At 38.8% G+C, this 17,529-nt stretch overlaps 1 protein-coding gene and 1 long non-coding RNA gene across 10 annotated transcripts in view; both read right to left on the bottom strand.

Moving 5' to 3' along the window:
* LOC116060419 overlaps positions 1-17,529 on the bottom strand; it is a 236,379-nt gene that overhangs the window by 18,131 nt on the left and 200,719 nt on the right. For 2 of the 9 annotated variants that reach the window (XR_004895467.1, XR_004107495.2), the window contains one exon: positions 13,579-13,641. The exons of 2 other annotated variants lie outside the window; for them this stretch is intronic. Coding sequence is in view for 3 of the 7 variants with exons in the window: in XM_031313963.2 (XP_031169823.2) it covers positions 5,884-6,237; positions 6,375-6,423 (403 nt within the window). In the remaining 4 variants the exon portion in view is untranslated. Of the gene's footprint in view, positions 1-5,563; positions 5,724-5,883; positions 6,238-6,374; positions 6,775-13,578; positions 13,642-17,529 lie in introns of those variants that run through there. 5 more of the 9 variants (XM_031313970.2, XM_031313968.2, XM_031313963.2 and 2 more) reach the window with 5 other exon arrangements.
* Positions 8,615-16,919, bottom strand: LOC116060421. The gene is made up of 5 exons (XR_004107496.2): positions 16,866-16,919; positions 10,831-10,893; positions 10,559-10,632; positions 10,284-10,438; positions 8,615-9,305 (listed from the first exon to the last, which is right to left on the bottom strand). It is a non-coding gene; the product is annotated as an uncharacterized LOC116060421 (long non-coding RNA).

Here is a 17,529-nt window from a genome sequence, read left to right as displayed (position 1 = left end):
CGTGAATCAGCCTCCATCACACCTCTCAGGAACGAGCCAATGCTAACGTTAGCAGCTCTGCGCCTCCAAAGAGAAGCATATTTATGCTATAATTAGCATGTTTGCTAACGTCATTTTCCCCGGCCGCAAAATTACGAATCCCACTATGGCCACGCCAAGTACCAGACATATCCTCCAGTCTGGACATATCACAGAAACTGTGAAACACCCATTTGAGTCATATGATATCACAATGAAATCAGGAGATTAGCGGGAAAAATTACAAATGGGGAGCAGAGGGACAGGATAAATGATTAAAAGTAGGGAGTAAATCTGGAGTGTTGACAGGTATGACATATATAGGCCTACTGTAACCTGAAGGTCAGAAAGACCCAAACGTGTCAATAAATATTTCAGCATTAACCAGCAAATGTAACCAAAACATCTACACACTAAATACCTCTTTATTGTTTAAAACCACAACAGTGCTTCACTGCCAAATATAACAAGGAACCAAATGTGTTTAGACTCAGCAGAGTAAGATATCACTGAGATGTTATACACCGTGTGGTGTCCAGATGGCAACACAGTTTTAGGTTTTTTTATTTATTGACACATTGGGACAGACAGAAATACAGAAATACATCAATCAATCAAATGATATATAAAAAAGTTAATTAAATATAAAACATAATGCATCTACACATATAAACAATGAACCCATTAAGTCAACTTACTTAGAGGTTACAGAAAATAATTTGAGGAGTTTTTCACAAGACTATAGTTATAGTTTTAAGGTAAATTAACAACAGCATAATGTTGTATTAAGTTGTCTCTGTCCTGATCTCTTCACTAGGACAGGAAACTAGAGTTTGTACATCTTTAGTAACATTTAAAACAGTTGAACAGGTTCAAACATGCGGCTGTATTTTAACAAGCTGTTAGTGTCACCTAGTGGAGAAAAAGCTAACAACAATGAGAACTCCTTTATTCAGGATCCAGTCTACAGGAGAGGACGAGGACTGTCATGGTCTCACTGAATGAGGAGCATCTCGCTGCAGTCTGCGGGAAGGCGGGGCTTGACATCAAGCCCCGCCCACATCCAAGTCAGTCTTTTTTTTTTTTTTTACCTACGTCGTCTCCCCATACGCTCGAACGGACCAAGACGGTAGCAAAGCTGATGTCCTCTTGTTTCACATTAGATGACAGAAACTGATGTAAGCTAAACACAAACGACATTTCATGCAACAACAGTGAACTGTAATTGGGCCCGTGTACTTTTTCATTTATTTGATTTCCGACTTTGAAACGAAAAGAGTGGTTCGGAAATAGCGTAAGACTGCTCCGGTGAAAGCCTTGTTTTCATGAGCTTCTGGGGCTAGCTGCTAGCTAGCTCGGAAGCTACATCTGATCATGGCAGGCAGGTTGCTAATTAGCCAATGCTAAAAAGTATGGAAGTAACCTACTCGTTCCCCCTGCTTTCTATCAATATTCCTCAGTATTTGTCTTTTGGTGTAGTTTGCTAACATGCTCGTAGACATGTAAATGAACTGTTTGCGTGCTAGCTAAGTCAACGGTCAACACCTTTTGTAACGTGAAAGCTCAGGCTGCGTTAGCTTCAGCTAAACCACAGCAGCAACTTGCACTGCCCCGTTAAAATGCAGCTTCAACCCTCGGATATAACGGTAATCACGTAGCGATTTTACTGTATCTAAACATCTGTATGTGTGTTCGACCTTTTGAAATACTTAGATTAGGTGTGTTACTGTGCAGGTAATATCCGAGGAGCATCTCGTATGATTGTGAATTCTACTGAACCAGACTGACAGACCATTTAAAGACTCAGGAACCCTTTGCAGGTGTTTTGGATTAATTAGCTGATTAGAGTGGGACACTTTGAGCCTAAAATATTGAACCTTTTCACAATATTCAAATTTTCTGTTTTCATAAACTGTAAGCCATAGTCATCAAAATGATAACAAATACAGGCTTGAAATATCTCGCTTTGCATGTAATAAGTCTATATAATTAGTTTTACCTTTTAAGTTGAATTACTGAAATAAATGAACTTTTGCACAATATTCAAATTTTTCGAGTTTCCCCAGTATGCTTCTGGTTCACCTGTTAATTGTTAAAGCAAAATCGCCCCTTTGTACGTTTGGTTGTGACTGAATTCTTGCTGTTAATATGAAAGTCCATAATGAAACAACACACCATTCTACTTTTGAGGGCTAAATTAAATGAAATATGGCTCGTTTTCCGTTTGAACACGTTGTCATCAATATTAACAAGGTTTAAAATGACCCATTTTTCAAATTTGGATATCATTTCAAAATCACAAATCAGTAGTAACTACATGAAAACTTCACTGTTGCATGAAATATCGTTTGTGTTTAGCCTACATCATCAGTTTCTATCTAATGTGAATCAAGAGGCTATATCAGCTTCTACCAGGCTGTCTTTTTTTTTTTTTTTGTCTTCAAAAACCTTTATTATTCAAGTACAGATCCATAAACACATTGAAAACATTAAATGCATACATACATACACGAAAAAGGGGCGCATGAAATTTACATTAAAGAGGTTGTAAGGCATTGTAAATGTTCAGAGTCCAGATGGCTTTCTTATTTGTCAGTCCTTTTTTAAAGTTTCAAAATATAATTTCATGTCATTTTTAAATTGGTGACTAGCCTATTCGGTTTTCTTTCAGATCATTTACATTTATAGATATAAAATTTTCAAATAAAATTAAAAGATTCAAAATAAAAAACAATCCAAATAATTTTCTTCATAGTAAAAAAATTCTACCAGGCTGTCTTGGTCCGTTCGAGCGTATGGGGAATGACGTAAGCAAAAAAAATGGCTGACTTGGATGTGGGCGGGGCTTGATGCAGACTGCAGCGAGATATACTTGCACTGAATGTGTTTTAAAGGTTAAAGAAAAGCTGTGGAGTTAAAGATGAACCAGCAGAGGGAGCTTTTTACTGGGAGTCAGCTGGTCTTGTTGAAGGAGTTGATCATCAAGTCTCCACAGTTAACCTGCATGCTATCAGCTCAGCATAATAACACACATGAATGGAAGAGGTGGTGCTCCGGTTGCATTGTGGTTTAAATGTCTCTGGAACTGAAATGCAGGAAGAAGAAGAAACAGGAAGATGTCTCCATATTGTTCTGTGTGATTTCTTTATTTGCTGTAATTTACCAAATTTGATTCACTTCATTTCCTTTTTCTGTTGTAGTAAAACACCAAATCATATCTCAGATGTTTCAGCAGCAACATTATTTTCTCTGACTCTTCTGGATTACAAATATTTTACATTGAAGGTAAAAAAAAGTCTTTGCATTTAGTCTCAATCGACGTAGAACTGAAACACTACCTGATGAAAAACATAAACTGTGGTCATTTTCATTTATTTTATTGTAACAAAGGTCACCAAGTTTATTTCCTTGATTCCTTAAAAGCTACAAAACATTTTACTCAATGAAAGCTTTATTACAGACATTAGTCATTCCTGCTGTCATAACTTATTAATTTAGATTAATGAACATCAAGATGTAACATATCAGTTAGTATTAATGCTAATGTACATCTGTAGTAGTACGACAAGAGGGAATATTACAAGTAACATATGACATAATATATCGATGCAAGTTAATACACAAATAGAAGAGATCATTTTCTCTGAAATTTCATATATATTTTACATTGAAGCTAAAAAAGAAAGAAAATCAATCTTTCGCATTTTGTCAGAGAGAAAACACACAAGCTGTGGTCATTTTTCATATTTGTTTAAAGGTCCCATGGCATGAAAATTTCACTTTATGAGGTTTTTTAACATTAATTTGCGGTCCCCCAGCCTGCCTATGGTCCCCCAGTGGCTAGAAATGGTGATAGGTGTAAACCGAGCCCTGGGTATCCTGCTCTGCCTTTGAGAAAATGAAAGCTCAGATGGGCCGATCTGGAATCTTCCCTTTATGTCTTCATAAGGCTCTAGTGGCTGTAATTCTGCACCAAGGCTGAATTTCGAGAAAGAGACTTTAAGGGGGACCACTAAGGTCTATATAAAAGAGACTTCAGATACAGTATTAGGGGACCACTAAGGTCTATATAAAGAGACTTCAGATACAGTATTAGGGGACCACTAAGGTCTATATAAAGAGACTTCAGATACAGTATTAGGGGACCACTAAGGTCTATATAAAGAGACTTCAGATACAGTATTAGGGACCACTAAGGTCTATATAAAGAGACTTCAGATACAGTATTAGGGGACCACTAAGGTCTATATAAAGAGACTTCAGATACAGTATTAGGGGACCACTAAGGTCTATATAAAGAGACTTCAGATACTGTATTAGGGGACCACTAAGGTCTATATAAAGAGACTTCAGATACTGTATTAGGGGACCACTAAGGTCTATATAAAAGAGACTTCAGATACAGTATTAGGGGACCACTAAGGTCTATATAAAGAGACTTCAGATACAGTATTAGGGGACCACTAAGGTCTATATAAAAGAGACTTCAGATACTGTATTAGGGGACCACTAAGGTCTATATAAAAGCATCCAACGAGCACCATGTCATGGGACCTTTAAAGCAGCCATATTATGCTCATTTTCAGGTTCATAATTGTATTTTAAGGTTGCACCAGAATAGCTTTACATGGTTTAATTTTCTAAAAACACCATATTTGTGTTGTACTGCAGTGCTCTCTCTCACTGCTGCAGATCCTCTTTTCACCTGGTCTCTGTTTTAGCTACAGAGTGAGACCTCTTTTCTTCTTCTTCTTCTGTACTATCTTTGATGCCACTCGCACATGCGCAGTAGCTCAGATGTAGATCATATGGATTTTTTTCAAAGTTTGTATGTGTGTGGAGGCACCAGAGACACAAAAGAACACCCCAAATCCCAGCCCATTTTTTCATAATATGGGCACTTTAAGAAATGTCAACAAGTTGTTTCCTTGTTTCTTTAAAAGCTTCCAAACATTTTACTAAATGAAAGCATTTTTTACAGACAGTCATTTCTGCTGTCACAGTTTAGTCATTTAGATTAATGAACATCAAGATGTAACATATCAGAGCATTAATGCTACATCCGTAGTCCCTAGACAGGTAACAAAAGAAGGAACTTTACAAAATTGCACATATTAGCTACAGCCTGCGTCGTATACGAGGCAGATATTTCCATAAAGTGAACACAGCACATTTCAGATCTGTCTTATAAGTGACAGTTTGACAAAATAATAAAGAGAAACATCTTTTCCTCCATTATTAATCAGTTGTGTAATATGACTCAGGGTCATTCAGTTTGTTTGTGAGAAACTAATATTTTCTGTCTCTGTGGTATAAAATTGAATTCTAACAGTTTTGTCTGATTTAAAGTTTCTACAGATGCACTTGGTGAACTGTAACTTTTACAGAGTAGAAATCTTGATTTCTAGACGGAAAAGTGTCTGAAAAAACAGAAACAAAAAGTCAGTCCACAGTAGAGTCCGATCCTTCCCCGACTCTCTGGTCGTGGTGGACTTGCTCTTGGAGAAGAATCTCTTCCCTGGAACTAGAGTGGATTGTTGATTACCCTGAATACACAGAAACAAAAACCCAGCAGAGCTGCTGCTGCTGAGGTCAATCCACAGTAGAAGCCGATGCTTCCCCAACTCCGTGGTTGTGGTGGAACAACGTTGTGTTTGGTGGACTTGTTGTGTTTGGTGTCTCAGGTTCAGGCCGATCCCTCGCTGCTGTAAAGAGACCAAACACATCTGTTTCATTCATGTGATGAAAAAAACAAGGATTTTGGATTGTGGAAGTCCACAGTATACTTTTCTTCTTAGGTTCTTATTTATCTAAAAATAAGCTGCTGAATTGAAACTGAAAGAATGTTCTTATGAATCAACTTACCAGTGACATTGAGCCAACATCTACCAGAGTTACTTCCATAACTTGTGAACACTTGACACTTGTACAGTCCTGAGTCTTCAGTCCTGAGTCTGGACACATGAAGTCTGAGTCGTCCTTCTCTGAGGACGTCTTTGTCCCACTGGACTCGTCCTGCAAACTGTTCATCCTGAGACTCTGGGACCTCAACTCCTTCATGGAGATGAAACAGGACTGGATTCTCAGTTAACAGTTCACAGAAGATAGAAAGAGAGTTGGAGGAACTGTGAGAGTTGGTTGTGAAGGTCCACTCCAGTGTGATGTCGTGGTTCTCCTCTGCCTGATAGGAGGTCTGGGTCACATTCACTACAAATGTTCCTGTTGAGGAGACAGAGAGGGAAAGTGAGGAGCAGACACACTGACAACTTTAAACTCCATCTCCACATGTTTCTGTGGACACTTTAGTGATTCTTTGTTTAGTGTTAGTGGATAATAAAGTGAAGCTGTAAACTAACCAGAGACACAGGAGGTCAGGATGATGAGCAGCAGGATGCTGCAGATCATCTTCTCCCTGTGAGAGGAGACAGAGGTGAAGAGTCACAAACACATGAGCTCAGAGTTCACTTATTACAGGACAGAGAGAGAACATATACAGTCTGTTTATAGTGATTCCTCTGTGTTAATCTGCTTCATTTGCTTTTCAAACACCTTGTGGGAAGTTGGTCCCATGCACAATGTCGCGCTAACCCGGTGGAGGTGTGGCTGTCTTCCGTTATCCGTCATTTCTTTCTCCTGCATGCCGCCTCCCCTGCGCGTGCTCTGCATGCCAGCCCGCACGTGACTGTGTGCACGCTCTGGTGCAGGCTCAACCAGGTGAATTGAATTGGGGAGATTAGAAGCTCGCGCCCAGTTAAATCAGTGTTTCAAATACGCGCATTAGTCATTTGACTGGAGTGCGACAGACAAAGAGGTCAGCAGAGGCACAAATGCATTCACTGTGAGGAATTGGGACTTTTTGATTATGACAGGCTATCGGTAAGCTCACGTGGACTCTTGTTTCATATAGATTTTCGTTTGGATCCTTCGTCTGTTTTGTATTTAATGTGGTAAATGTGTTAAATGTTACAGGTACAAGTTTGAAAGAAATTATTACTGCATGGTTTAAAGAGGTGTTAAACTGATAAGATCAAATGCTTAGATTGGTATAGTTTTATATGGAAAATCTAGTAAAACGCAGGGTAAAGAACCAAGCTGTGTTGCCTGTAGGAAAAAAATGCATTTGACCTTTCCTGTGTTGGGAATACACCTGTTTATTTAAAATGCTTTTTGTGTTTTCTTTTGTTTGTTTTAAAAGGTTTTTCACCTGTTACTTCGAATCCTGATCCTATTACGTTGCTACTTCAACTGATCAAAATAAATATTCTTCTGAGTGAAATCCCAAGTCTGGTCCTTTTCAAGTGTGGGCACCTCACAGTTAAAATACACTTGACACACAATTTCTTTTTATTGATTTTTCATCCATTTTTAATACAATTCAACCTCATATTTTAGGCAACCGCAACAATTTGATTTTAGTCCTAATCTTGTTGGTTGGACTTTTTAACAATCAGGACACACAGAGCAAGGGTAAACAGAGTTCTGTCTGGTCAGCTCTGCTCTTCCACAGGCTCACCACTGAGGTGCGTACTTTCACCCCTCCTGTTCATCCTATATACGAACATGTGTCAGAGAAAATACGTAAATAGGACCATCATTAAGTATGCGGATGACTCCGTCATAGTGAGCCTGCTCCATAAAATGACAAAAGCCATGGACCAATAATTGAAGACTTTGTCCAGTGGTGTGAAGAGTTACACCTTCAAAGGATATGTACACTGACTTTGGTAAAACTCCAGGATATAAGGCCATAACTATAAATGGTCAATTAGTGGATGAAGTAGAATCCTATAGATATCTAGGGACAATTATTGACTAAATTAAATTTCCAGGAGAATTGTGAAGCTGTCTGTAAAAAAGTACAACAGTGTCTATACTGCTTGAGAAAATTGTACAAAGACCATGATGACATTATTTTATCATGTTTTTATCAAATCCATATCTTTCTCCTTAGTGTCATGGTTCAAGGTGTTTCAGTTAAGCACAAGAATTGTCTATATCAAATTGTAAGATGATCAAGTAAGCTGACTGGTCCCAGCTGAGTCCCAGCTGCCTCCCACATCCCTGTATGCTAAACAACTACAGCGGATAGTTATGGCCATCTTAGAAGATAGCCTACACCCTTTGAATAGGGAATTCCAGTATCTCCCCTCTGGACAGAGGCTAATAGTCTCTGGTTGTAGAACTACAAGATTTAAAAACAGTTTTGTCCCAGCAGCAATCACTCTGTTAAACAAACTGTAGAATTACTTGCACACAAGGCACAAGCACCTTGGTCATTTACTAGGTGTAGAATTTCTGAATATAACTACACAAGTCAATGTGGTCATGTACTGTTTTTTATCCATGTTCTACTGTCTGTTTTATATGTTTAGGGACTGTTCGTTATTTAATTAAGGGGCCACCGGAGGAGTTTTGTGGCCTCTAATCTAAAAAGACGTGACCCTCCCCTCGTCAGTAATAATTTTCCTATGACCCTCCAAAATGATTTGAAAAAGAGGAATGACCCTCCCCTTGTGTGCAAGTTTGCACTTAGCAAAGAAGTACAGATACCATTTCATTTTTACAGCCATGACATACACAAGTTAACCTCTGCATTCTCATCTTACACTGAAAAAATTGAATCATTGACTTTAATTAAATTTATTATGTCAACAGGTTCCACGTATTTTTATTCGGTTAGTTAAAAGCAAAAATATTAAGGTCATTTAATTTAACTAACTTATGTTACAGTAACACAATGATTGTAAATTCAGCTAATTACAATGTTTTACTTCTGATCAACAAGAGATATTTAAGCTTAACCAAATTAAGTCAGTTCCGTTATATTAACCTAAATAATATATGTACAGGCTACATATTTTACATTTGTCAATTAAGCATATATCTTATTTGTAGTCATTAAATAATACATTTAATTTCAGTTAATGAAAACATTAGGTTTTCATCTACTATAAGTTTTACTATTTACTTTGACATAATTTAAGTTTGTTAACAGGTTCCACACAAATGAATTTGGTACACCCAACATAGTTTTCTTATTTCCTTTATTCACCAACACAGCAGTGATTCAGTAACATTTTGGTGCAATTCTGTACACTACAGTAACATTGTATACAATAAAGTAACATTTAAATCAAGTCAAAACAAGTCGTGCAGAACTTCAACACCCTCAATCACAATTCCAACAACGGCTGGAGGAGTGGTGGTATCACCTCCCTTAACATTGATGCTGTAGATACCAAAGGTGACTTCTCAAGCTCCCTCTCAACAGCTGTAGCATCGGCTTCCTTTACAGAGGAGAAAGAGCAAGGAGAAAAACAATTATATTAGAAAATGTTTTACCTATGCAATTCAGATTACCTGTATATAATAATTTTAATAGCATCACCCAACAGTATGTGTATAAATAAGATGAAGTAATGCTGGGTGACTGTAACAAACTAGAGATCATTTTTATCATTTACATTTAATAAACACTGACTAAGCACTTTATTAGGTAGGGCAATCTAATGCAATCCAACAGCTCTGCTATAGATTCTCTTTAACTATACTTAGATATTTTCATCTTCATTCTTTTTGTTTACATTGTGTTCCTAATATTCTCATGTAGGTAGACAATACTAAAACATTTGTACATTAAAACTGTACACCGCCAACACCCACTACAACCTCACTAATTAACTGGAAGTAAAATTATCACCTTACTGTTAATGTCCGAAAAAAACTCTAGATGTACAAGTTTAAAACAATAATGCTTACACAAACCCACATTTCTATAAACATGTTAATTGGATGACATCTCAAACAAGGTTACCACCACTTTCTAGATGTCCACATTTAACAGGGAAGGGAAAGAAAAAAACAGTAAAGAATCTTGTTTGTTTTAAATCTCTTTCACGTACGAAAACTGAAGTTTTTGTCCCTTACCTTCTCACAACACTCAGTAATAGATAAACCCGAAAACCGGCCTCAATTGTTTGTGTGATCAGTGCTGTATGTTGAGAACCAAACTTTTTCTCATTCCAAATTTCAATACATTTGATCCCTAAACACAGCTACAGTGACTGATCTGTGTTTATATTCAGAGGTGGCTGCAAATAAAACATTTGAAAGAAGCACAAGAGTTGCTGTTCAGGCAACTATCAAAACCCACCTTTATAGCCTACTCTTAAGGGTGCATTCACAGATACTGTCTAGTCAGTCAGATTCACTAGTCAACATCAACTTATAATTCCATAATATTTTCTACCAACAGCAACACATACCTGTGTCATTGGGGCCATAATGATCCTTATTTTGCTCCCTGCAGAGCCTCCTTTGTTCTTCAACACTTCCATGAGCTGCTCAGTGCATTGGTCAAGTTGTGTAAGGAACTTTGAGAGAAGGGGAGTAGTAGTAGTAAGACAAATTCTGCCTCCATCTGAAAACATGTCCACAAACACAAATTATATTAATGGTACCTACTACTAAAACAGTCAACATTCATTATTTTAGTAATAACTCATAAAAAAAGGTTTTTCTATGTTCTGCCATAACGTACCACATGCAAGCTCCGCAGTCCAGCTATAACACATCAATAAGGAGGGAGCTGACAAAGGCTATCCCAGCCAGGATCTGAAATTCAACATATTAACAGAAGCCATCAACTACTGAAATGCATTACTTGCATTTAAGAGAGCTCTATACCTTAAAATAAAAAAAAATTTAAAAAATCTATTCAGAACAAGATAATGAAGCTGTCATCTAATAAATGTTCCTAAAAATATGCAAAACCCGATTTTGCAGTAATTAGGTAGCTAGTTATGATCTTACCTTTTATGAGTAGGTCTTATCCAGACAGGAGCACAAATCATCAACGAAGCAATAATTCAGGATCTGAAATGTTGCAACATAATGATTACTAAAAGAGACAAATAAATGTATAAAGATGTTAACAGATCAATTATTGGGGCACATTTTACATGGTTCTTAAAGCAACACTATGCAACTTTTAGCTGCAGCTGTAGTTCCAATGAGACAACCTGTAGGGGGACCGAAGCTGCTGGTAGCGCGAGCTGTAGTTCCAATGAGACAACCTGTAGGGGGACCGAAGCGGCTGGTAGCGCGAGCTGTAGTTCCAATGAGACAACCTGTAGGGGGACCGAAGTGGAGGGTAGCGCGAGCTGTAGTTACATAGTGTTGCTGAGCTACAATATGACAAAAATGTCCTTAAAGCCTGCTTTTACATCATTCTTTAGCATGACTTTCACACACTCAACCCAATTAAAAAAATAATGAAAAAATAACTAATGATTTGGCTGGGGGAGTTATATATTTTATACTTTAAATAAATGTGCAAAGTAAACTTCCAAATTCACCACAAATAAGTGGATGGGTCAACTCCACAAATGGGCACCTTTTCTATTGTTTATCTGTATGAGCTAAATGCAGAAAGTTTAGCGCGCAGCGAGCATGACACAGCCACAACATTCACTTCAGGCTCAGAGGCTAACGTTAGTAGCAGCATGCTGCTTGTGGTGTTGTGGCCTGCCGGATTACCTGTTCTAATAAACCGCGAAAGCGCCACGGCCACACCACTGTGGAAGCGACCCCGAACGTCATTTTTCTGGTTGTTCACCCTCTCCCTCTGCTCCACTCGAGCTGACCGGAGCTAACCACTAATCTGAGCTAATTACATTGGGCCACCAGCACTAAATTCAAGTTTAGAAACACTACAACACACGTTAGATATAGCTAAGCAGCGCCCTGCTGGATAAACAGCAAACCGACCTGGGTCATACAGCTAACGTTAGCTAGCTAGCTAGCTAAGTCTGCTAGCGAACATGTCGAAGACCCACCTGATTTTACAGCAGTTTGCATCACAAACACAAAGTACAATCATGCTCAACATGAAAATATTACACAACAGGTTCGAGTGAAAGAAAATGTCCTCCTACCTTTTTCCAAATAAGACACCAAACACCAACTGCAACTTTTCCGTTACCGAAATTAACCGAAGGAGGGTCAGGCGGGGTCAGGTCAGGAGTTCAAAGCTATACACATGCGCAGTCTGACGCATCTCAGTCTTATTCTCCTTTTTTGGTTTAAATGGCAGCTGGTGTTTTATACTGCCGTCTTCAGGATGTAACAAGTATTGCAATCCTAATTCACTTTAATTAAATGTTTTGGGATTTATCAACACATTAATATTTTTTACAGGTAACAATAGACACAATTACATGGACTTTACTTGAAAATAACATTTTAACCTAACAAAGACATGTATTTTAAGTAAACTGAACATTAAACAACTATTTAAAGTGCACAACCCCCCTGATTCAATTTTTTGAGTGTACACATCATACTCCTCTGTTATGGTGTGGTGGCCATTTCAGTAGATTTACTCACTAACATAGTTGTGGAAACACAATAAGCACCTGAAACTAAATGCAAACTTCATGCATTACTGCATTACTTCAGATACTAAGTTACTCCTTTATTAAACTAATATTCACATGAAATAAAACAATAAAACATTGAGACCATTCAGCAAAGGACACTGGGATATAGGCTAACCAATTCAACACTGGTTAATATGGACTTGTCACTAGGCTTCGTCATTGTATATTTTAGCACATAGGTAAAGCTGCCGAAGCTGAACATTATATTCCAAAACATATATGTTTATTTTTAAAGCAGATTTTAAGTTACATTGTAACAATTTAACAATTCGCCCTTATGAAATCCAATCGCGGCACGGCTGTTTTGGAACGCAATATACAGACGCTTAAATTCAACTAAAATGTAACAGTGAACAATCAGTGTTGGACCTACAGTCTGTTGAGATGCCTCTCCAAACTCACCATAAAACGTTAAGACACGTTGAGAAAAAAAGATCTCTATTTTGCCGTAAATGCCGTTTAAACAAAGTGGAATAAACGTATAAAAGTCCAAATCTACACAAAACCCGCAGTCAATTAGTAAGCTGACATCACATGTATATACATGGCATTTAGGAAACCTTTATTGCAAGGTTGGCACGGCAAGATGTCCAGACTAGTGCAACAGTAACTTTCGTTTTTTGCGTCCTGCTGCTCCCATCATCAGCCAGGTAATATTTTTTTTACTAAAGCAGTATATGAACTCGTATTACCTATCACCATTTAGTTGTTTTGTTATTTAAGATATTTATAAAATATCTGGTCATGCCAGATGTAATTATTCCACTCATTTTTTAAACAATGCAATTACCTGTTTGAGCCACCAGGGGGGCAGTGCTCCTCCTGCCCCCCCAGCAAACTCCACGTATGCGGTCAGACCATCTGGTAGGGGGCCGAGACTGAGAGCTACATGGATAAATATGCACCAAACAAGCCACTTTGAAATTTTGCTCTTTTCATGAATAAAAAAGTTGGGTGACCCCCCCCATCCAGACTAAAAAATGTTGGATGACCCTCCCCTCAGCATAAAATAAAAAGACATGACCCTCCCCTATTTTCCTCCTTCATTCCATAAATACCGAACGGTCCCTTAGTGTGTTGCATGTTATGTGGTCCTCTACAAAGTTTTAAGGATGTCCTGCCTCTTAGACTGTGAACCTAGTTTACCTACAGGTACCAATAAAGTAACCCGAACCTGAACCTACTTATAACACATGACTAGCCAGAGGACTGAAAGTCAGTTACAGTAATGTATGTCTGGCCCAAAATAGCGCCATTTGTCGCTGTTCGTCAGAAGAATGAAAAATGTCCATGGTAGAACTTCAGACATTACCACAAAGTAATGAAATACGTGTGGCAGGGCACCTTTAATTCTGCACATATTTCTGTTACTGTAGTCCCATTTACTATTTCATTATTTCATCCATGCGTGGCGCAGCGGAGCCTACTAACACTAAGAAAATAAATAAATTGCATTAGATCAGTGAGTACAAACTGCTTATTGTGCGTAATTTGGACTGACACTGAGATGCAGGTTGTTCTCTAACTGGTGTGGCGCTGCCACTATTCTCTTGATTTCCACTTCGACATTAGACATTTTTTTGAGTGAAAGAGACGTTACATTTAGCATATATCACCACAGGTAACAAGCTAACCATCGCAAAGTGTTGTGCTAATGCTGGGAACAGGCACATTGTATCTTTATAGTTGTATCCATATGATGTGACAGACTTAGGTTAATATTAAGTCACCAGGTCCGAGGGCTAGAGGGATGTGTTAAGTAGACTCCATAAAGTTATCCCACAACTGATTTTAATACTGTACTGTCTGGATGGTAGCTACAGGACATGCTTTGAATTCATAAGATTTATGGGACAGATCAGATGACCAGAAACTTGACTTGAACTCGTGGCAAAAGACTTGAGACTTGACTTGAACTTGCCCCTCGAAGACTTGAGACTTGACTTGGACTTCCAAAAAATGACTTGTGAACATCTCTGGGCGTAAGTGGCTTTAGGCTGCCTACACACAATCAGAAGTTAGAAACGAACACAATTCTAAGATGCACGAGACATAAAGGCTTCTGGGAATGGTTGATAACTCAAACTTGCCGAGAATGTAGACACCCGTTTGACTCCTCGTGACAGGCTGCCATGCAGCCTACAACATTCACTTCTCTAACATTTAACATAACTACCAAGATAACATGACGTGTATTTGTATGTGATGTACTTCCCCATCGACAATGTGTGAATTGCCATGAACACAATCATCTAAGATGCACTAGAAACAAGGCTTGGTTAATAACTCAAACTTGCTGAGAACCAAGACACTGCTTGATTACATTAGACTCGAGCGGTTGAATGGTTACACTCTGTCTCGTTCAGTAGCCTGGTGCACGGTCTCCAATCTACAACTCTTCAACAACTCTTTCGGTCCAATCGTGCTGCTTGAGGTAGCCCATTTCCTGATTGATTCTACCACCACTCCAGTGGAGGTGCTAATGAGGTAAAAAAACAGGAGTGAGTCGGTTCATTGACGTATGGCACTCGATTCTCCCGGTTCAGTGACACGACTCGGGTTAATTAACTGGCTCTTCGGTCAATTCGTCAACACTAGGAGAAACATGGTTCTTCAGTCACAGACGGCCGGCTGCACACTGGCTTCGTGGCGTGAGCGTGTCAGCTGCGTGGCGTGTCCATTTTTATTTCGGCTCCATGTTAACAGGTTAGAGCTTGCACACTGCTTGCGTGACACGCACGTCTCGCACTGAAACCGCGTGCATGCTAGAAATAGGACCAACGCCTATTGTTCACGCGACACGCAAGCGTGTTGGAAGCGTTTCCAGGCAAAATAGAATACGAAAAGATATGTCATTTTGACACGAATGACATTTTGATGTTTGAAAGTCTCTACTTTTTGACATAAATGCAGATATAAATGTAATTTAAAAAAAATACTAAATAATTCTCAATTTTCAAATATTGCACCTGTCAATACAGAACGAAATATTCTGAGGCTGAAGCTCCATTAGGACAGCAGCAATGGGTCATGAACCAACACTCATGTCTCATGATATCCTACACATGTAGAGGAAATATAATGTCTCATGTTTCTGTTGAACTTTGACCATGCTCTATGCATGCATGTGTGTGTGCACTCACCACGAGTGAACCTGTTCTTTAGCAGTGTTTGGGTTTAAAGGGAATGATAATGAAAAGAAGGGGGGAGAGGGTAAGGCAAAAAACAGATATTGTTTAACTGGTTAAACATTACATTACAGGTTACAATTTTAGCTCACACTAAAGAGACACTTCAGAATTCATGATGGGGTACATTTAAAAGTCTCCAAAGTTTTATGATCTTGAATGTTTGTGTATAATTATTAATTCAATTTGAATATTATTTTTGTATATCTGGTAAAAAAAATTAAATACTCGCTTTTGGTCCAAAAGTAGAGCACCAAAGTAGAGCTATATCTGTCTGAGCATTGCATTAGTTGGTCAAGGTCTAAGTCAGGTGACAGGTTTTAATGTCATCAAGTTTGCTTTTGGGTGGCTCATGCTAAAAAAAAAAAGAAGAAAAAAAAAAGTCATTGACCTAGTTTATCAAAACATGGTTCCAATGCCATTCCACTGACCAAAGTGCAACTCACTTAGTAAGTCAATAAGAAGCAAGCCTTTGATAATGTTATGTTCGCTGATGATCAGTTCTGTTTGTACAGTACAATACAGTTTATATGGTAGCAACATAGTTGTAGCCTGTTTTGCCGTCAATACTGCCGATGTTGTCTTTTATCAATGGGAAACATACTGTACATGTGTACAAACAAGGCTAGCAGCAGCAGCGCCGCGTCAGACATGTTTCTGGTGTGCAAAGACAGAAAACGCCACGCAGCCAACTGACACGCAACAGAAACGCCATGCTCACGCCACGCAGCCAGTGTGCAGGAGGCCTAACGTCTTTATTCATCAACCTACACCACTTATCGCCAGGGCCATGCATTAGTCCGTCATGTTTAAAAAAAGGAAAATTGAACTGAAAAAAATCGCCAACTATCTGAGTCACGTAGTAACACATAAAGTGTGGTATTCCTTATAAAAAACAACAGCCTATACAACGGACAATATAGAAGCAGTAAACACTCAAACAACCTCATGCTGTCATATTGAATCGACTCTTTACTAAATGTTCCAGCTGCTGTTTAAAGTCTCATAGAGCAGCTTTTTATGTGGATCAGGTTTCAGGATGATCTGTCGTCAATGAATCAAATGTGTGTTAAACTGTTGTTGTTGAATTGTCTCTTTACTGAGAGAACCGACCACATTATCTGTCAACTTCTGGTCTAATCCACCAACCCTCACACACTAAACCTTACAACAGGATTCACATCATGACAACACCAACATCAACACATTCACACATTACCTTATGTGTCTTCAGTCAGTTAAAGGTGCACTATGAGTTCCTGCATGGTTGCAGCGCGATTTCATTCTTGTCTCAAATCGTAGGCATCTCTCCTTGATCCGCTAGCTGCCTGCCCCCTGAATACACGGTGAAAAAGCCTGGTCTCGGGAGACAACACAGGGGTCCTAAACGTCAAACAAACACTAGGAGGACAGGATAAGCACCAAAATAAAACAAACACGTTCCAGCCAATCACCGACAAGATGGTTGGGGGAGGGGGTGGGGGTTAGTGACAGTTAGTCAGTTAGTCATGACAGTTACGGAAACATGGGGGGAGGGGGTCCTTGTAATGCTTATCAATTCAATTTTCTAAGCAAAAACGGACATTTGGAAAAACAGAAAAAAAGCCTGCCGCACAGGTTGAGCAGTAGCTGCACAGTTTGACCAGCGGATGGTGTTGCTAAGAATTTGCAATGTAGGCTATAACTTGTATCAGACCGGGCCTCGAAACACTACCGGCCCACCACAAAAAGTCCTGACTCACCCGATTTCCACTCCGCCTCCAAGCGGTCCTGTTGGAGCTAGGCAGAATCTCTCTCTCTCTCTCTCTCTCTCTCTCTCTCTCGAATAATTGGAGCCCAGATGCAATTTTGTAATTTTCTACATTTCTGATCCTCTGAATGAA

This window comes from Sander lucioperca, chromosome 17 (genome assembly GCF_008315115.2).
Source record: "Sander lucioperca isolate FBNREF2018 chromosome 17, SLUC_FBN_1.2, whole genome shotgun sequence".
NCBI classification, from domain to species: domain Eukaryota; kingdom Metazoa; phylum Chordata; class Actinopteri; order Perciformes; family Percidae; genus Sander; species Sander lucioperca.
Note: the sequence above shows the minus strand (reverse complement) of the source record. Positions and strands in the feature narration are given on the sequence as shown.